The sequence below is a fragment of the Cetorhinus maximus genome, chromosome 11 (assembly GCF_964194155.1).
Source record: "Cetorhinus maximus chromosome 11, sCetMax3.hap1.1, whole genome shotgun sequence".
NCBI classification, from domain to species: Eukaryota; Metazoa; Chordata; class Chondrichthyes; order Lamniformes; family Cetorhinidae; genus Cetorhinus; species Cetorhinus maximus.
Genome location: NC_135889.1, coordinates 61,076,140 through 61,097,338, shown reverse-complemented (window position 1 = coordinate 61,097,338; position 21,199 = coordinate 61,076,140). Strand labels below are relative to the sequence as shown.

The following is a 21,199-nucleotide window of genomic DNA, read 5'->3' as shown; positions in this document are numbered from 1 at the left end:
TGAGGTGAAGATGACCACGTTGTTCATCTGGGATGTTTGCTCAGGCTCTGATGGGTACATAGGTGACTGCTAAGGCTGACCTGCAGAGGGAAGTTTCGGCTGCAAATAGGACAGGATACCGCAGATGGTTGAGTTTTGGACAGGTTGCTGGCTTGGGATTTCCTCTCGTTGTGTTTTCTCTCTGCCTCTGATATGAGCTTGCTTTCAAAGGAGGCTGCGCCATTTTTGCTTGTGCCAGATGCAGCGATCCTAGGCGAGCTTCTCCCAGGACTCAAAAGTTGATACCAAAACTCCTAAGTGAAGCCTTCAGCGTGTCCTTGTAGAACTTCTTTTAACCACCATGAGAAGGTTCGTTTTGGTACGTGAGTGTCAGGCATTCCGGCTACGTGACCAGCCCAACTCAGTTGTGACTTTCTCAATATGGTGTGGATGCTTGGCATGCCAGTTCAGGTGAGCGCTTCAGTGTCTGGTATTTTGTCCTGCCATCTGACCTTCAGAAGCTTCCGAAGGCAGCTCAAGTGAAAGCGGTTGAGCTTCTTGGCATGGCATTGGTACACTGCCCAAGTCTTGCATGCATAAAAAAGAGTGGACAGGAATATAGGTCTATAGACTTTCAGTTTGGTAGGTAGACTTACTCCTTTTCATTCCCAGACTGATGTTCAAAATCTGCTGAAGGCTACACTTGCTTTGGTAATTCTTGCATATGCCCCATTGCCAGTATTGACAGCTCGGGAAAATGTGCTGCTCAGATAAGTGAGCTTATCCACTGTTGGCAGGTCTAGTCATGGGTTGAACCTTGGTCCCGATATAGGGATTTTCTAGAGCAGGCTGGGACATTACTTCAGTTTTCTTTGTATTGATCATAAGGCCGAAGTTGCCACATACATTGGAGAACAAGTCCCTGCTACATTGCATGTCCAACTCTGAACTTGCAGCTAGTGCACAGTCATCGGCAAATAGGAAATCACGGAGTATGTTCTTAGAGAGCTTGGTCTTTGCCTGGAGTCATCTCAAACTGAGCAGCTTCCCGTCCATGCAATATCTGGTTTGATGCCAGGATCGTCATCATGGAAGGCATCAGAAAACTGAAGAAAGAGGGTTAGTGCTAGTTAATTCCATTAGTGACTGAGAATGGGTCGGAAGACTTCCCATCATCCAGGAAACACACACGCAGGCATGTCACCATGGGACTATTGAGCCATTGAGATGAATTTCTCAGGGCAGCCAAATTTCTCCATTACCTTCCAAAGGCCCCTCACAGCTGACTGTGTCAAAGGCCTTGGTCAGGTCAGCAAACGTGAGGTACAGGTCTATGTTCTGTTCTTGGCATTTCTCCTGGAGTTGGCTAACTGCAAACACCATATCAGTGATTCCTCAAACTTTTCAGAAACCGTACTGACTCTCTCGCAGCAGATCCTGGTTGAGATGTTGCACTAAGTGGTTCAGTAGGACTCTGGTGAAGATTTTCCTGGTGATCGAGTGAAGTGAGATTTCCCTATGATTGTCGCAATATTGGTGAGTTCTTTTCCGCCTGTACAGGACTTGGACTGCTTGGACTCATCTTTGTATTCTCGCGGGATGGTTCTTTGCTCCCACACAGACTGAAAGAGTTCAGTGAGTTTCTTGACCAGGCATTGACCTCCAGCTTTATAAATTTCAGCTGGGATAACATCAGCTCCTGGAGCTTTGTTGCTAGACAGGAGTTTGATTGAGTTCATCGTTTCTAACACCTTGGGAGGATCATCAAGAGAATAGTTGATGGCAACCTATGGCAGCCTGTTGATTGCTTCTTCTTTGTTGGTTTGAAGGCCGATTGAGGATGTGGTTAAAGTGCTCTGCTCACTTTTCTAGAAATTGGGCTTTTTCTTAAAGCCATGTTGATCCATCGGTACCGAGGATTGGTGATGAACCAGTAGACTGGGGCCCATAGACAGATTTCAAAGTATCGCAGAATCTCTTCTAATCATTGTGGTCTGCATATGACTGAAGTTCGTCTGATTTCTGATTCAGCCAAGTGTCTTGTAACTCTTTAAGCTTGCATTGCATAGTCCTGCAGATGTTTCAGCCGGCATTGTACTTGGATAGTGATGATTTCTCATTGAAGTAAACCCTGCAGAGATGATGTTTCTCCTCCAGTAGCTTCTGGATTACCTCTTTGTTTTCATCGAACCAATCCTGATGCTTATGAGAGATAGGACCAAGGGCCTCTACAGCAGTGGACTAGACTATATCCCTGAAGGTCACTCAGTCATCCTCAATGCAGTGAGTGACAATTTTCTCTGCACACAGGTGACTCTCAATTTTCTCTGTGAGAGATTCCTTCATGACTGCCTGTTTGAGTCCTGAGACATTGAGAAGTTTCTAGATCTTCTTGCCTTGGAGGTGTTCAGGGAAATAGATCCTGATGTTCAACTTTGGAATGATGAGATGGTGGTCAGTTCATCAGTCAGTGCCACACATATCTTTTGTTACACGCACATTCTACCTTTCCCTCTGCCTGGTGATGACATAGTTGGTTAGATGCACAGAACAGGGGTGCACCCAAGATGTCTTGTTGTGATTAGGGAGGTGGAAAACTCTGTTGGTGATTATGAGCTCATGCTCAGCACACAGCTTCAGCAAGAGTCGACCATTGTTATTATAACTGCCAGACCCAATTTTTTTCGATGTCCCCTTCCCATACCTGATGATCTGCACCAACTCTCATGCTGAAGTCATCAAGAATGATTATCATGTCTGACTCTGGCACAGTAACAATCAAATGGAGGTCATCAGAGAATTTATCCTTCATTTCATCAGGGTTGGCCACGGTCAGGCATTCAGACTGGTGAAAGTTGCTTGCATGTTGCCATGTAGGGGAACTTTAAGCACCATCAGACAATCATTATCACCCTTGGGAAGGCAAGTCAACTTACCAATGAGATGGTTCCCGACAGCAAAGCCTAAGCCAGCTTTGTGCTGCTCTTCTTTTCCACGAACTCTCTAAAAAAATGTGTAACTTGCTCCGATTTATTTAAGGTGCCCCTCCTCAGATAGATGAGTCTCACTGAGGGCAGCAATCTGGACGTTGTACCTAGTTAGCTCTCTACCGACAAGAGCAGTTCTTCTCTCAGGTCAGTCAACTGTGGTGTTGTCTATGAATGCGTGCGTGTTCCGTGTGTCAATGGTGGTCGGTGTCAACTTTTCTTTCTTTTCTGAGATTTACTTCTGACCGTGTTGATGGGATCCCTGTCAGCTGTGGCCTGCTGGCCAGGGAGGTGAAGTAGTCAATGTTTAGGCTACCTTTTCTGGCCCCTTCCTCATACTAGGGAGGTGAGCAGTGTGGTCCTGAAAAGAGCTGCCCAGTCGCTCAGGGGACTGCTGAGTTCCATCGCTGCTTCCTTCCAGTGAAAAACAACCCTATGACCTGAGCTGCCTGTGTGCAGGTTCCCGGCTACAGCACCCAGTGAATCCACATCACTGCTGCTACATCACTCACCCATCGCCACAGGACTTGTGACAGATAGATGATGGATGACAGATAATAGAAAGATGGTGAACATGACTTGTGCATGGATTGGATTATAGCGAGAGGGTTGCGCATCGTCAGCCTCACTCTCTCATCCTGACTTATCTTGGCCCAGTGACAAGTTGCATCTAGATGGCTGCAGATCGATCCAGCTATGGGTGGCTAGGACATCTTCTGTGTCTTGTCGAACTCTACACGTTCCAGAACATGGTGCTGACCGATTTTCAAGACCATTGGACCTTAGATTGGTCTCATCTACCCAGTCCGCTGGAATCAGTCTTCATATGCCAGGATAGACAAATCCCTAAGTCACTGTGGGTAGGAGGCCCGATGGCTACCCTTACCTGGTTTGGCCCACCTGTCGAAGCAGTTTACCGTGGTGTGGACGCTGTTGCATGCTAACAACTACTTGGAGCCAGAGATGAGAGCTGGTTGAGGGTGAGGACCAAAGCAGGATAAGCCACTCCAAAGAGTGTGGCGAGACCACCTGTGCTACCCCTCTGTGTGTTACCCCTCTCTGATACTCCTTACACCCCAGCCAGACTGTAGTACAGTAATATCAGCATAGTTTCAAAATATGAGGACTCCCATTTAAGACAGAGAAGAGGAGGAATTTCTTGTCCCTGTGGGTCATTAGTGTTTGGAATTCAGGGGTGAGAAATTTGAGTTATGGAGATAGATTGGAGATGTTGGGACTGTTTTTCTTGGAGAAAAGGCTAAGAGGAGATTTTTATTAGAGGTGTTCAAAATCATGAGGGGGCTGGATAGAGTATATAGGGAGAAACTGTTCCCATTCGTAAAAAGATTGAGAATGAGAGGGCACAGATTTAAAGTGATTTGCAAAAGAAGCAAAGTTGATGTGAGAAAAAGCTTTTTCACACAGCGGGTGGTTCAGGTCTGGAATACATTGCCTGGAAATGTGATGGAGGCAGGTTCAATCAAGGCATTCAAGAGGGCACCAAATGATTATTTAAATTGAAACAATGTGCAAGGGTACAGGGAAAAGGTATGAGAATGGCACTAAGTCATAATGCTCACTCGGAGAGCAGGTACAGACATGATGGGCTGAATGGCCTCCTTCTGCGCTGTAATATTCTGTGATTCTCCAGCAAGCAGTAGGGGCTGGGTCATTGAATATATTCAAGGCTGAGTTAAGATAGATTTTTGATTGACAAGGGAGTCAAGGGTTATGGGGGATAGGCAGGAAAGTGGAGTTAAGGCCACAATCAGATCAACCATGATCATATTGCATGCGGGAGCAGGCTTGAGAGGCTGAGTGCCTACTCCTGCTCATTTTTTTTGTTCTTATGTTCTTATTACTGCAGGCTGAGTGATTGATACATCCATCTTCTTGCTTTCAGTATAAACCCATTAGTTTTCTGACTCTTCCTCAGTCTAGCGAGATTCTTTCTCATTTCTTTCTTTGAGTGATGCACTGAGGAGAAAATATTCATACCTCCTCCAGCAACTCTCTCTGTATAATTGTTCTACTTTTCTGGGTTTCTCTCAGCATCAACAATTGCCATAGCTATGAAAGATCTGAATTTATTTGACTCATAATGCAATCATATAAATTGGTGGATGATTTAATGCATGTTAATATTTTTCCATCAAACAACAACACTTCTTGGCTACCCCCGCTAATGTTAACAGTGATGGTGTTCGAATAAAAAGACAGACACTTACAAAATGAAGTGAACGAGGGATAATAGAGGTAATAATTTTTCAAAAAGGGCAAGACAGAATATAATAGAGACAAGAGGTCAACCAGATATGGTAAAGACACAGCGGGCGATGTTTAATGAAAGCAACAGGGGTCTCGCCTGCCAACTGGAGAGCCAGCAAAGGTCTAGCATCACCTATTTAGAGCAGGCTTGCTGAATTAAGGCACTTGACAGGCCTTCCCCATGATCAAGGACCCTGGAGGTGCAAGTCCTGCCTGCTGACAGCTGCCAGCCAGCCAGAGGCCGGCAGCTCTTTAGCATGGCAGTGCAATCGGGGAGGCAGTGGTTGCTGCTGGTACGATACCTACCTGTGGCCTAGGGTTATGGGGAAGGGCGTTGGGGAGGAGTCGGGGGGGAGGTGGTAGGGTTGAGCAGCAAGGGAAAAGGGGTGACTCCCAGCAGGCCCCTCTCTCTGATGCCGGGTCCCTTGATCAGGCACCAACTGCCTTTGAGCAAGGGACCCTACCTCCCACCCCTTCCCAGGAGCCTGCAAGCAACCCCGCACAAGCTTGCTTGTCGTGTTTCCCACATGGCAAGACCCTGGCCACCACTGGGTTAATACCAGCAGTGGCAGGATGAGGCCCTTAAGTGGGCATTAATTTCCCATTTAAAGGCCTCAATTAGCGGCAGGGTGGGAAGGCCATTTGTGGGCCTTCCCGTCATGGACTTAATCGGGGCAGAGTTGGGAAGGCAGCGTGTTACCTACTCACCACTCCTACCTGACAAACCTGCCAAAGGGGTGGGCACAAAGTTCCACCCAACATTTTTTACATGTTCAAACTTCTGCCCAGGAGATAAATTTGTTTACTGGTTTACTTTTTTGTTCTAAAAGGTAAAAATATTCCTTCTTCCAATACCACTATTTTCAATGAATTAATTCATGTAAAAGGGAGCTTTGGTTAAAAGAAAAACTACACTGAAAAGTTTATAGGATTTAAATTGGGTCTCCTATGGGCCAGAATGGCAGTAGGAATTGTGCACTCACCTCTGATTAGAAGGGTACCCCATCCCCTATACTGGGTAAGGAGGAACAAGAGGAATCTTTTTACAAATAAGGTGCCTCACAACTGCTTCAGGTTCTTGCTGCAACTTTGGTTTTCCTTGAGACAGCTAATGCAGGGAAAACCAATTTAAGCATCACATAAATAAAAAGAAGTTAATTACTTACCACAAACACCTTTGCTCCTGGTCCCATGCAAGATGCCCTGTCCCAAGATCCCCAGCCTAACCACTAGCAACCACCCTATCTCCACCACCATCCAGCAACATCAATTCAGAGGCCCTGATCTCCCTCTGTACTCTGTGCCCCTGACAGCAATCCCGAGACCATCAATGTACCTACCTCTTGTTCAACCTCCAACCACTTACCTGATTGCTGCCTTCTCCCACAGGTGTCGCCTTCATTATGGTGAGGTTTGAGCTCCATTACCCTGGGTTCCTTGGACCACATCCTTTTACTGTGTCAGGCTGATGGTGGGTGTCAAAAGTGCTCTAGAACTTAACCCCACTGTCTTATAACAAAATATGAAACTGTGCAGAAATGATTGCTCCTGATATTTTAACAATTTAATCACATGTAAACTACTAACCTTGTTATCGTCCATTACTGTGTTGAGCGACTCTATCCACATAGGGTCGATATCTCCATCTAAAACAATCCACTTTGGACCCCCATGAGCAATACTGGAAAGTTCCCTCATAGTAGTTGAAAACAAGCCTATTCATTTGTGGGATCCAATAAACATTCATTACTGAAAGTATATACACTTATTTGTGGTTAAAAAACAGTTCCATGGAGACTGAAATACAAGAAGCCTCCTTCAGAGTCAACAAACCCTACATTATAATCATAGTGCATTGTTAGCAAAAATATACCACAATTTGTATACTAGTTTCTTCCTCACTCATTGCCAGGGCCAGAGAGAGAAATCATGGGCCCTGGTGCTTCTCCTCTTTCCAGGCCCCTTATTTCCCAGACTCCCCCACTTAACCCTCCCACTTAATCATGCATGACATTTTTCCTCCTTTCAAGATTCAACAATCAATTCACTGATCACAGAAAGGCACCAGTAAAATTATGACACCCACTGTTGGCATCTGGGTACAAATATCACCTGATATATATGCAGCATAGGTCATTAATATTAAGCGCAGCAATGATATAATGCAGTGTTAGTTTGTGTGAGTCCTATATGTGATCCCACCATGACTATTAAACAAACCAGAGAGTACAAATTTTACTCTATCAGCAGCATGCAATATTGTTAATTTGACAGGAAAATATCCCAATGGTTTTTTATAACACTGTGCAGATGATAACACTGATTTCGGCGACTACCTCAACCCTCATTAACATGTTCTGCACATAGCACCATATGAGCATGGTGACAGTAAATCCATATTTGGTGGAATGAATCAATACTTGCAACTCAGATAAACTGCACAAGATCTTTTCCATTCTGTAGAAGAAATAGAAGACTTCCTTCTGCCTCGGTGCATGATATTATTCAACATAATTATTTCATAGAAGGGGTGTAATTGGATTCTATTTTATAAGTAATCTCACAGGGTAGAAAGATTAAATGACTCCTGAACAACAAAGTGGAATTATTGAACAACATAGGGCGTCACTGTCAGTGAGAAGCTTTGGAGTCCTCAGTTGTCTCTGTGCAACACATCTTTTAAGAGGCCAGAGGACGGGAACTGAATGATTCACAATTGTATCTGTGTATGCTTGATCAGAAAGTCTGAAGGCTCTGCTAATTGCTGCTTCTCACTACAATATATTTTCAATATTTACTATGCAACACACCTTTATCACGATATTTCAATGCCTCAAAAATCTCATAAAAGCACCAAGATAGAGTGGGATAATAGCTAAGTAGACAAAAGGACACGATTGAAGTTAATGCAAAAGACCCTTGAGAATCATGTGCAGTGTAAAACAGGTTACTGATTCACTATGAGCCTGTTATGCACTCCTGTCCTGGCAATTTCACTCCATAAAGCCCGCTCACAGTAAACTTCTATTAGCAACAAAATAAACAGAGCTCCAGCCATGATTCCATCCTCTGTTTGCAAGATATTTATGGATAACAAAGGCCATCTAACCCAGCTCATCTCTTCCATCCAGAATGATATACAAACATACGTGTTAGGAGCAGGTGTAAGTCATTCGGTCCCTCAAGCTTGCTCTGCCATTTGATAACATTGCCTATGTTGTACCAGCAACTGAACTCAAAGGTATTTAATTGGTTGTAAAGCCATTTGAGACATTGTGAAAGGTGTTGTATAAATGTAGGTTTTGTCTTTCTTTCATTACACCTGCATGCAGTAAGCAGAGTGACTGTATCCTTGGTGAAATTGGAGGCCCAATGCTAATTCTCTAAATCACAAAGCAATCAATTGATGTTAGGAAAGTGGCTGCAAAGAAATCACTACATTTACAAAACAATTCAACTCTGTAGCTATAGAACCTTATCATTCTGACTTCTCTGGCGCCAACCCACAATATACCATAAATGGCATCTGTTCCTTTTATGCTAATTGCACCATATCCTGGATTTGCCAATCAGACATCTACCAGCAGCTTAGAAAAATGTACAATCAATGTGAATTGCTGATCTGAATTTTTCAGAGAAGAATGATACAATAAATTCAGTATGGCCTTAACTCAAGAACTGGGTTGTTTCCCCTTCCCCCAGAAAATGTCATACAAATTGTATTGTACACTGTGCCAGAATTTTTACCTTGATGAGCGTGCGGGCCCCACCAGCTCGGTGGCAGGCGGGCAGCCGAACTATGCCGCCGAAACGGGGCCTGCCGCCATTTTGAGTGGGCGGGCCAATTAAGGCCTGCCCAGTGGCCTGCCCGACAGGAAGCACTATGCGCTTCCTGCGCGGGGTGGGGGGGGATTCCCCATCTGTCAAGGGGAGGGATTCCCCATCTGTCAAAGTGTGCTCTTTCGCGCATGCACACGAAAGAGTGCACTGCTCCCTGAGATTACTGACAGTATAAAAATCTTTAAAAATAGAAAAAGATTAAAATTATTAACATGTTCCCCCTCATGTGACAATGTCACATGAGATGGGACATGTTAATAAGAAGCACATAAACTTTATTAAAGTTTTTAAAAACGGACATGAAACCTCATCCCGCTGGTGGATGAGGTTTCATGTATTATCAGAAGCCCGCTGGGGCTCCTGGCCTGCCTGCCAACCTTAAGGGCAGGGCATTTAACAAGCTTAATTATCCTGTCAATAGCCTTAATTGGCCATTGACAGGTCGACGGGCAAACAGCTGATTTCACTGCCCGCCCACCTTCCTGAATATTTAAATGGACCAGGATGAAGTCGGGAGTTCCTCCCGATGTCATCCCGCATCATTTTCCCGTCTGCAAGCTGGCCCCGCCCCCAAATCGCCGATGGGAAAAAATTTAGTCTAAAATGGAAAAAATATAACTAATGAATAAGAACCTCCAACAGCAAAAAAAGTGACACCCCCACCCCACGCCACCCTGCTACCCCATCACCTACACCCCAACCTACCCATGCCACCCATGCCAACTGCTCCTCCAACACCCGCCAATCTCCCCAACTCCCCTGACACCCCCCAACCTCCTCCCACCCCATCAACAGGCCCCAACCTCCCCCACCCCTCCAACAGCCCCCAGCATCTCCCCCACCGCTCCAACAGCCCCCAACCTCCCTCACCCCTGCTACAACCCCCAACCTCCCCTGATCATCTCCCCACATCCCTCCACCACCATCCAATTGACTCTAAAATAAAGATTTGACTTACCATTTTTCAACCAATAACACTCTCAGTTGCTGCACTGCTGCTGTTGATCTTTGGGCAGGTTTGTGGTTTTGTGGTGGGATTTGCAAAAAAAAGAAATCGGAACCACGAAGCTGCCCAAAGGTCAGAAACAACAGTGCAGCAATTCAGTGAAACTGGCCTAACAGACCAGCTTTATGAAAAATTGGAACTCAGCCTGAAGTTTCCAATTTTTTTTTTAAGTTGGTCTTTCAGATCTGAAACTCTGACTGCTACGGGACAACAAGAAATTCCATGTAGAGCAACGAGGCTAGGCTCCCCCTAGCCCCCAGGCCCTGGTGTTTGGCACCACCTGCACCCCACTCTCCTGGGCCCTGCTGATTGCCTCAGAGTAAATCAAACAGCACACTTTACTTCTGCCTGACTTGACCGCAACTGAACCTGGTCGCACTTCTAGGTTCAGCTGTTTTCAGTGGTTTGGGTAAGCACCAGACAGAATGACTGTCCAGGAATCAATACTTACTCTATTGGGGAAGAGAGATTGTGCAGAGCTGTTGGCCTTAAAAACTTTCTCTGGTGTCCTGGCCAACATTTATTTTTCAAACACCTTCACCAAAAGCTGATAATCTGGTAATTTATCTCATTACTGTGTATACAAACCAGATTTTCTTACTATACAGTAATGACTACAACTCAAGAGTACTTAGTTAACTGTAAAGTGCCTTGGGATGTCCTCAGGTCATAAAAGGTGATACATAATTCCAATTTTTGTTCTTTCATTAGCTCCCTGGATAGATATTCTTTGAGCTGGTGGACAGCAGGGATATGATGAGTAATTAATGGTGTGATGGAATGGAAGGGCAGATACATTGGAGCCTATGAGTTCTTTCTCAGGCATATCTAAAGGGAGGAAAGAGGGAGAAATGGTTTCTTGAAATATGGAGTTACATCCCATCCACAATAAGAATGACATAAAGATTTCATGACCAAGCTTGCTGACAATTAATGCAGGATGCATTAGGATAGGATTAAGCATATTTTATGGATGCAGCATAGCACATAACATTTTCTTGTGCAGCCGGGATATCCTCAATGGCCTCTCCCCAAAATTTTCAGCAGTTCATTCTCAAGGGGGGCTGGGGTGTGAGGATTAAGAGGTTTTCTGCAGGGCCTTGCAAAGGAGGTGGTGATTCACCTTCTTGGTGTAGGTACACCCACATTTGCTGTTAGGAAGGAAGTTCCAGGATTTTGACCCAGCAACAATGCAGGACCAGAGATATATTACCAAATCTAGAAGGTGTGTGACTTGGTAGGTGTTTGAGAGGTGCTATTGAAAAGTCTTTAGTGAGTTGCTGCAGTTCCTCATACATGATATGCACTGCAGTCAGACTACTGTGGTGGTGTATGGAGTGAATGTTTTAAGTGGTGGATGGGGTGCCAACAACTCAGTTGCTTTGTCCTGGATGATGTTGAGCTTCTTAAGAGTGGTAGGAGCGGCACTCATCCAGGTAAGTGAAAAGTGTTCTACTACATTTCTGACTTGTGTCTTTTATACGGCCGGAATGTTTTGAGGAGTCTAGAGATGAATTATTCACTGCAGAATTCCCAGTCTTTGACCTGCTCTTGTAGCCAGAGGATTTATGTGGCTGTTCCAGTTAAGTTTCTGGTCAGTGGTAACCCAGGATGTTGATGGTGGGGGAATTCATTGATAGGAATGCCATCGAGTGTCAGGGGAGGTGGTTAAGCACTGTCTTGTTTGAGATGATCATTGTCTGGCACAAGTGTGGTGCAAATGCTACATGCCACTTACCATTTCAAGCTGCTATCTAGGGCCAGGATTTTATGGCCCCTCCCGCCCGGCCGGATGTTACTGTCCCGCCAAACTGAATGGGGATTTAAATGGCTCGCTACATCCACCAGGGGTCGACAAGCCATAGCGGGGCCATAAAATCCTGGCCTAGGTCTTGCTGTATATGCACACTGGCTGCTTCAGTATTTGAGGAGTTGTGAATGGAACTAAATACTGGGCAATCATCAGTGAGCATCCCCACTTCTTATGATGGAGGGAAGGTGATTGAGGAAGCAGCTGCCCTGAGGAACTCCCTCAGTGATGTTCTGGGGTTAAGATGTTTGGCCTCAAACACCCACAGCCAACTTCCTTTGTGACAGGAAATGATTCCAACCATTGGAGAGTTTCTCCCCACCTACCCCAATTCCCATTGGCTTCAATTTTGCTCGGGCTCCTTGGTGCCACTCTTGGTCAAATACTGCCTTAGTGTCAAGGGCAGTCACTCTCATTTCATCTCTGGGATTCATCTCTGTAATGAGGTCTGCAGTTCAGTGGTTTTGGCAAAATCCAAAATCAGCATTGGTATGCACATTATTGGTAAGTGTCACTTCACAGCACTATTGGTGACACCTTCCATCACTCTGTTGATGATTGAGAGTAGATTGATGGGGTGGTAAGTAGCCAGATTGAATTTGTCCTAGTTTTGAGGAAAGGACATACCTTGGCATTTTTCCACTTTGTCAGGTGGTGTTGTAGCTGTACTGAAATAGCTTGTGCAGCTAGTGCGAGAGCACAAGTCTCCAGTACTACAGCTGGGAACATTTTGTGACCCATAGCCTTTGCTGTATCAACTGCGCTTAACTGTTTCTTGATATCATGTGGAGGGAATTGAATTGGCTGAAAACTGGCATCTATGATGGCAGGGTCATCAGGAGGAGGCCAAGATGGATCATTACTCAGCACTTCTACCTGAAGTGGGTTGTAAATGCTTTAGCCTTGTCTTTTGCAAGCACATGCTGGGCTCCATTATCATTTGAAGATGGGAATCTTCATGAAGCATCCTCCTCCCATTAGTTGTTTAAATGTCCACCATCATTCAATACTGTATATGGCAGGACTGTGGAGACTTGATCTGACCTAGTAGTTGTGGGATCTCTTAGCTCTGTCTGTAGCATGTTGCTTCTGCTATTTAGCATGCATGTAGTTTTGTAGCATAGCTTCACCAAGTTGGCACCTCTTTTTTGAATACACCTGTTGCTGCTCCTTCTACACTCCTCAGGGATTGATCCTCTAGCGTGATGCCAGTGTGGGATATGCCAGATTATAAGATATATAAGAGCAGGCAAAAAGAGGACCTAGAGACAGTCAGCAGAACCTGGAAGAGTGGGTGAAAGGAGGGCCTGGAGGCAGTCAGCAGCATCTAGAAGAGCTATCCAATCCAATCCAACACATTGCTACAGAACAGAGTGGCTGAAATCTGAGAGAAAACAAAGTGTAATATCACAGGAAAACAGATAACTGATTGTTTGGTGAATATTTGCCTGTTTATCTTCAAAACTTGTGTAATTTCAAAGTAATTGGAAGGTTTTATTAGGTGTTGTAAGGTTTACTAGAGGTAGTAATGGTTATCAGGAGTAGCAGTGTTTATTATAAATTAATTAAGAAAAATAAATTAATTCACACATAATAAAGATGGTCCGGCAGGTGATGTGTTGCATCTGCAGAATGTGGGTTCTCCTGGACGCTGGTGTGATCCAGTGCAAACATGTCAGCAGTAAGTGTCAACGGCTTGAGGAGTTTCAGCTAGGTCATTGAACTGGAGGCCAAGCTGCAGACACTGCGACACATCATCTGGAGGTTCAATGAGGAGGACAGCGACAGGGATGAGGGTGAGAACGTCCTCAAAGGCGAGGATGATGGCGATGAGGCTATCACACTGGCCAGACGAGGCAGGCACATTTGGGAGGCCCTCATAGCTGCTAGATTCATGGAAGATAATGACAACATGCAGTGAGGAGACACCATTTGATGTTTAACTCCTGTCTTGCCAATGGCAATGCACATATCCTCTGTGATAAGGCTCCTGTCATGGAAATGCAGTGGATGCCCATAGTCACTACATTCCAGGAGGATGATGATGATGTGCTGTGGGGAACTCCATAGCTCCTCATATAGCTAATGTGAATGTCTGACTCTGGTCCGGCTGATGGCAGAGCACTTGACCTCTGTGAACAGGGTCATATCATGGAGATGCAGTGGGGAAATTTTAACTTCTCCTGATCCTATGGATCCTTCATCAGCTGAATCCTTCAGGACCACATTGCCACCGGATACAGATGTTGATGAAATTGGGGGCCAGATGCACCTCAGAGCTGCTGAGAGCACACAGAGAGAATGATGGAACTCTGTGCTGCTGGCCAGGACATTCAGGCAGCAATAATAAGCCCCATCGAGGTGCAGACATGAAGGAGCACCATCAGTTGCTGGGAAGTTTGCACAAGGCACAGGGAGGAGGATCTGGACTGAAACACCTGCCTTTATCTTGTGCAGGGACCAAGGCTTCACATTTGAGTGACATGAACACTGCTCATCAGAACAAGGAATCATAGGCAAGGAGACATTCTTGTGAATTTATTTACAATAGTGAGCATCATGTACAAGTGATTAACACCCGTGCGTGCCCAGGCTGTGCAACTACATCTTCTGAACATTCCTAACCCTGCTGCTACATCTTGGTTATCCCCGACATTCACTGCGGAGGCAGAGGTAGCCTGCTGACTGCTACGCCCTGTCTGTGATGATCTTGGCAGGCGTCCTCTGGAGGGCCAAGACCTGCAGGGCCCTGGCCTGCTTTCATGGTCCTGCTGTGTGGCAGTGGCACTTTCCTAGGCCTGTGGAGCTGGATTTGCTGGGCCACAGGAAGAGGGGATTTGGATGGGCTGGAAACTCCCAGAGTCACCTGGGTGGATGGCCCCTAGGGTTACACCTACTGATCCTCCTCCTTATGGGTGCCCAAAGGCCCCTGGCTGACTCCTTGAGGAGAAAGGGAAATTGGAATGAGGTCGAGCTGCGTTGCCCCACCCCTTGCGTTGACACCGTTGGAGGAACTATGTCGTCAGCAATGGATTTCAGCCCATATAGCAGTCAGGAGCAATGTCCTGGGCCAATGTCTCCATGGCAGTCACCATCCTACCAGTATTGACCTTGGAGGGTCGGCATGCCGGCGCTATCACTTCAGCCTGAAGGCGGACAGACTCCTCCATCATGCCTTGCAATCTGAGGAGTGCAGAGGACATCCCTTCCTTGTGTTCTCGAGCTTGCCTTTGCGGATCCAGCAACTGAGGAATGACTGAGTCTAGACGTGCGTCATCTGACTCGCACTCAGCAGATTCCTGGCCTCCAGCAGTCCTCCAAGTGGCAGAAACCTGGGAACTCCCTGCCACCCGCCTGCTGTGGATCAGACAGTGCGATGTGCTCACCAGATTGTGATCCTGAGGCTACTCTAAAGCTAAGTCCCACCGAGGTGTGTGTCTCTGCGCTGGTGGAGGGTGTGGGTGTGCGCTGTGAAGGGTCTTCAATGAGGGTTTCATCAGATTCCTCTTCTGAGGTGTCTTTGGGGCTTGAGTCAAGGACCTGGGTCGTGGACCCCCTTGACTGCTTCCCAGATGTGCCTGCGAAAGCAAGGAGAGATAATTAGTGCATGGCAGTGGCCTGTGAAACAGGACACACCACTCACAGCATGGCTGTCTGATGGATATTGCACTGCTGGACCCTCACTTGGTTGAGCACCGCCGACCTCACCGTCAGCACAGGAACAGCCCAGATCTTCACCGGCCAGCTGGATGAGTGTTTTCAAAGTCCATGAGGACCTTGATTTCAGGTATTCCCCCACCAGTCAGCGACCTCTCCCTCTTGTTGTGTGCCAGCTTGTCTTGCATGAATATAGATGGGGAGGGTGTAAGCAGGATGCCTGCCAGGCCAGATGATAAGTATAAATGGCACATGTGGGAAGTGAGTGGTCCCATGGACGGGATGAGGACAATGAAGGCATGTGTGAGAGAGTGAATGGTGATGTCCCTTGAAATGACAGTGAGTGAGATCCCTGTGGATGTGTGATGGGTTTGTGAGTGTGTGAGTTGAGAGTGATGAGAAGAGTGACTTACCCTGGAGGAATGGAGGAGATCATTCATCCTCTTTTGGCACTGGGTGGCTGTCCTCTTTTGCAGGACATTAGTGCTGACCACCACTGCCACCGCCTTCCATGCAGGATTGGTGACCTTGCTTGCTGGCCTTCACCCAGAGCGGGGGTAGAGGACATCGTGACGGGCCTCCACTCTGTTCAGCAGGCACTCGAGGGAGGCATCACTAAATCTGGGAGCAGCATGTTTCCTCCCTTTGGCAGTCATCAGTTCACAGCAGCTTCCTATCTCCTGAAGCGTGCTAGCTCTTTGCAGGGGCGGCCTTCAAAATAGTGCCTGGTTTACTGAAGGCCTGAGGTGACGGTGGGATGGGAAAATGAGAGGACACCTTGCCAACGACCCACTGTATTTCCCAGGAATGCATGATTAATGAGGTGGGATTGCGATGTTATGGCGCAAAAACCCAGCCAGCGGATAAAACATCCTTTTTCCCGCCTGATACCACACAGTGCAAATCTGAGACGATTCTGCCCTATGTCTTCCAACTGATCTGATTGGTTTATATCAATAACCTCCAAACTCAGTGAAAAAAGCAGATTTTTCTCGGGAAACACTGGAAAACTGGCACAAGCTGAAATACTGAATTTCAAGTTAAAAAACTGGTGGTTGGCATGCACTGTTACTGAAAACCAAACATGGTGAATCAATAGGATACACTTACTTTGCAAGTAAAGCTAGTAATCAATATGGTTAGCTGGCACAAATTTAGAGTTAGAGATAAAGCTGCTATAGCTAACAATATGGTAAATCAGCTTTGAGCTATCTTAGCTTTAATATCCTTATATATTTCCCATACCTGTACAGAGAAGTTCAAGAAATGTAAGGGCCTCTCAATCTTGCAATTGCAATTGATATTTATATGTATTCAAATTTGTCAATTATGCAAATAATTGGTAGTACAGTAAGTAGTGTAGATGGAGCATAAAATTACAAGGAGACCTTGATAGACTAAATGAGTGGACAAAACTGTGGGAGATGGATTTTAACGCAAGTCAGTGCGAGATCATCCATATTGGACAAAAAGATGTTGGGAATAGTGAAGGTACAAAGAGATTTCTGGGTCCATGCATGCAAATCACTAAAATGTAGCAGTCAGGTACAAAAAGTAATAAAAAGAATGGAATATTAGCCTTTAAAACTAGAGGACTCGAATATAAGTGAGATTAAGTTTTGCAACAGCTGCACAAAACCCTGGTTAGACCACATCTGAAGTATTGCATATGGATCTGAGCACCGTGGGAAAGAGATATTGGTCTTGGAAGGTGGGTCCTGCACATTCACCAAAATGTTACAAGGGTTCCAAGTGTTATTTTATGAGGAGAGATTACATAAATAAGGATTATATTCATTGGAATTTATAAGGTTATGGATGATTTGGTTAAGACTTTTAGGATTTTGAAAGGAAGTGATAGGATAGTGAGAAATGTTTAGATGGTGGGAGAGTCTAGGGCAAACGAACATAACCTTAAAACCAGAGCCAATCCATTCAGGAAAGAATTTGAGAAACGCTTCTAAGCGCTAAGTGGGAGAAGTGTAAACCGTCTCCTGCAAAAGCGTAGATGTTAGCACAATTCATAATTTTAACTCAGAGACTATCGCGTTATTTCCCTGTTGTCCAGGGAAAATCCTGACATACATTCTCCTTTCTGTGGCTGAGGAAATCCTCCCAGACACAGTGTGGCTTTAGACCTTCCAGAAGAACCTCTGACATGGTCTATGTTGCCAGGCAGATCCAAGAAAAATGTCAGGGACAACATCACGAACTTTCCATTGCATTCATCGACCTGACCAAAGTATTTGACTCAGTAAATCGTGGGGCTCTGTGGATTGTCCTCCAAAGATTTGGATGTCTGAGAAACTTCATTGCAATGCAGCAACTGCTTCATGATGATAAGACTGCAACCGTCTTGAGTGGAAAATCTGAAAGAGATGCCTTCAAAATCCAAACTGGAGTTAAACAAGGCTGTGTGATGGCTCCATACTATTTACAATCTACCTGACAGAGGCCAATCAACTCATCAAAGTTCACCCCCTGGTTTGAGTATCAAATAATGCCAAGATGGAAACCTCTTTAACCTCGGTTGTCTCTCGCCAAAACTAAACAGACCACCATTGACATACATGATCTCCAGTTTGCAAGTGACTGCAGTGTCATTATCCACTCTGCACAAGATTTGTAAGGCATTAGCAATCTCTTCAATTCTACATTCAAGAGGCTCGGCCTACCCTTGAATGTTGCCAAAACAAAACTCATATATCAACCCACACCTGGTCAGACAAATATTCCACCTCCCATATATGTTGAAGGAGAGGCTCTGGAATATGTTGAGTGCTTCCAATGCCTTTGCAACCACCTCTCTCAAAAGGCCACCATTGACAAGGAGATGCAACATCAGATCAGCTGCTCCAGCTCGACCTTCTACAAACTATGGCAGCGAATGTTTGACAACAAATACCTCTGCAAGACAGCAAAAGTCCTCGGCTAGAATTTTCTGGACCTGTTTGCGTTGGACATCATGGCGGGCTGGTGGGGGGAGACAATATAATGAGAAGGCCAAAAATTGGTTTCACACCGGTGTGAAAGCACAGCGGGATCATCCGATGGTGTCCGCCATGGTGGAATGCGACTCCTGCTGGAAGCCGACGTGATCCTGATTTCCATCCTGGTAATGGAATGCAAAGTAAGGCCCGGCCGGAATCATTCCCCCACGCTAGATTCACCATTATGCTGGCGGGAAAACACGGTGGCCCAGAACACGTCTGGACAAGTGTGACGTGCAGAAGTCGGGACTTAACTTCAGGGCCTTGCTCAGATCAAGGACATCAGTGGGAAAGAAGATGCTGGAGCCCTACAGCTACTGGACCCTGGAGGAACATGTGCATTGCATGATGGGTGAATTCTCATGGACATGGCTCTGCCGTGAAGCAGCTGTCAGAGGGTGGGAAGTCTTCTTGGTGTCTAAGGTCTGCTTCGGAACATCACAGTTTTGGCCATGGGCTGCCACAGATAATCAGCAAGAGTAGGGGAGAAGAAGGTCTAGCTGTGAGTGGGAAAGAAAGGTGCAGTGGGGGGTGGTGGTGTTGGGGGAGGGGGTGAGGTTGGGTGTGGGGGCATCAACAGTGTCGGGGGGATGAAGTTGGGAGGGGTGTGACAATGGTTTTGTGGCGGGTGAGGTTGGGAGGGGGCGGGAGGGAGTACAGGGTTGAGGAGGATGTAACGGGAGAGAAGTGGGGAGGTAAGTGTAAGGGGGGAGGAAGGTGTAAAGGAGAGAGTTTGGAGGACAGAAGGAGCTCGGAGGGAGGAATGCATTCGGAGAGGGGAAAGAGTTCAGATGGGGGAAGATGTTGAGGAGGGAGAAAGATGCCTGGGGGGGAGAGGGGAGATCAGAGGTGGGAAGGTGTCCGGGTGGGAGGAGGGAGTAAGAATGGAGGAGGGAGTAAGGGGTGGGTGATGTCCAGGTGAACGTGCAAGGGTGGGGTCTATAGGTTTAATGACTGCCTCCTGGGGAGCGAACTGAGGGTGGGCGTGGTAGTAGGGAATGGTGAGTATGAGAGGGGGCAGTGGGAGCTGGAAGGGTGGGAGCGTGAAGGTGTGTCGGTTGCAGTAGAAGGGACCGCAGGGTGGTTGGTGGGGTCACAGAGGCAGACACGGACCCCAGGGACGGGAAGGAGGAGGTTGGGATGGTCAATATGGATGGGGGCGGGATTTTCGGGAAGGTAGGGAATGTGCACATTCACTTGGACACCCTGGCAAGACAAGGGTTCGGGTTGGTAGGTGACAGTGGGGAGGTGGAAAGTGATGCCAGGGGGGTCGACAGTGATGGGGGAAAGTACATGGGTGACTGAGGGAAGGAAAAGGACCGGGAGCTGATCAAAAACTTAATGACTACCATGGCTGTCGAAATCAAAAGTGAGCAGAGCCTCATGCTGGACGGGCACAGGAGCTGCATCGGAGAACAGTCAGTGGGTGGGCGGAGATGCAGCTTAGCTCAGATGGGCAACGGAAAGAGAACTCCAATAGGCAGCATTGAAAATGCTCAGGACAGTGAGATGAATGTGATGGATGAAGGTTCTGCGTGCGTGGGTAAGCGCTTGCATGGGGCTGCCACACACACACTTCTCCCTCCAGAATCCCTTCAGAATCACTCGTGGTCCAGCTGCATGTAGCTGAACTACTGGTGGGTGGGGTGGGTGGGTGCAGGGGGAAGACTCACAAAGCCTGTCAATGAAGCTGAAAGACAACATTACACATTATTCAGTGCAAGTGAATATATTTTCAGATTATAAAGTGACAAAATGTGTTCACCCACACGACCACCTGTGATCAGAATTTCTTAACTTTTCTAGGCCTGCCACTTCTAGTTGCTGGCCTGACATCCGCAGCAGGGGTGGAGACAGCCTGTACAATGGTTGGCCCTGTTGCCTCTGATGACTTCGGCATGCATCCTCAGGAGAACTGAGGCCTTGAGGGCCCCAGCTTGCTTTGGCTATCCTCCTGTGGGCCAGCTGCCCCCTGCAGTGACAGAGGGCAAGGTTGAGGAAGGTTATAGGCACAGGGGACTTGGAGGGAGCAGACAGTCTCTGAGATTCCTGAGTGGATGACCCAAGGGTGTCCAGCTGCCTCTCCTCCTCCCTTTGGGTGTCCGAGGGGCCCAGCCTAACTCCTTGAGGGGAAGGAGCACCTGGAGGGACATTGAGGTTCCCCGTTTTTCTCTCGTGTTGCCACTGCAGGTACTCAAACATGGCTATCGCGATGGGGTGCAAGTCAGCACACATCTCCACATTCTGCTAGACCAGAGTTTCTATGGCATCCGTCATCGTTCCCATGGAGACCTCCATGCGCACACATGTGGGCACCACTTCATCAGAGAGCAGGGGGAAGCACTCCTCCGACTCACGTGCTACTCTGCTGAGAGCTTCCAACAGCTCTGCATGATGTTCCCCTGTCTTCTGCTGACTCTCCAGGATGAGCTTGAAGGCCGAATCCAGAGGCTGGTCGTCTGACTCGGACCTCAAAGATGCCTCTTCCCCAGCAGTCATCCGAGTGCTGGGGAGCTTGGCTGAACCTGCCTCCTCCTGTAGTGGGCGCATGTCTGTGTGGTGACCACCAGTTTGTGAACCAGAGCCTGCTCTAGGCCTAGGTCCCATCGAGGTGTGTGTCTCTGCACTGGTGCAGGGTGTGGGTAAGCGCTGTGACGGGTCT

General features: G+C 46.8%; 1 protein-coding gene and 1 long non-coding RNA gene across 2 annotated transcripts in view; one reads left to right on the top strand and one right to left on the bottom strand.

Annotated features, from left to right (window-relative positions):
- dnah9l (dynein, axonemal, heavy polypeptide 9 like) overlaps positions 1–21,199 on the bottom strand; it is a 361,205-nt gene that overhangs the window by 224,138 nt on the left and 115,868 nt on the right. Inside the window, exon 21 of the mRNA XM_078552084.1 lies at positions 6,822–6,949. Within this exon, the coding sequence (XP_078408210.1) occupies positions 6,822–6,949 (128 nt within the window). The remainder of the gene's footprint in view (positions 1–6,821; positions 6,950–21,199) is intronic.
- LOC144686632 (uncharacterized) overlaps positions 11,502–21,199 on the top strand; it is a 36,900-nt gene continuing 27,202 nt past the window's right edge. The window contains exon 1 of the long non-coding RNA XR_013577964.1: positions 11,502–11,516. This is a non-coding gene — a long non-coding RNA (uncharacterized LOC144686632). The remainder of the gene's footprint in view (positions 11,517–21,199) is intronic.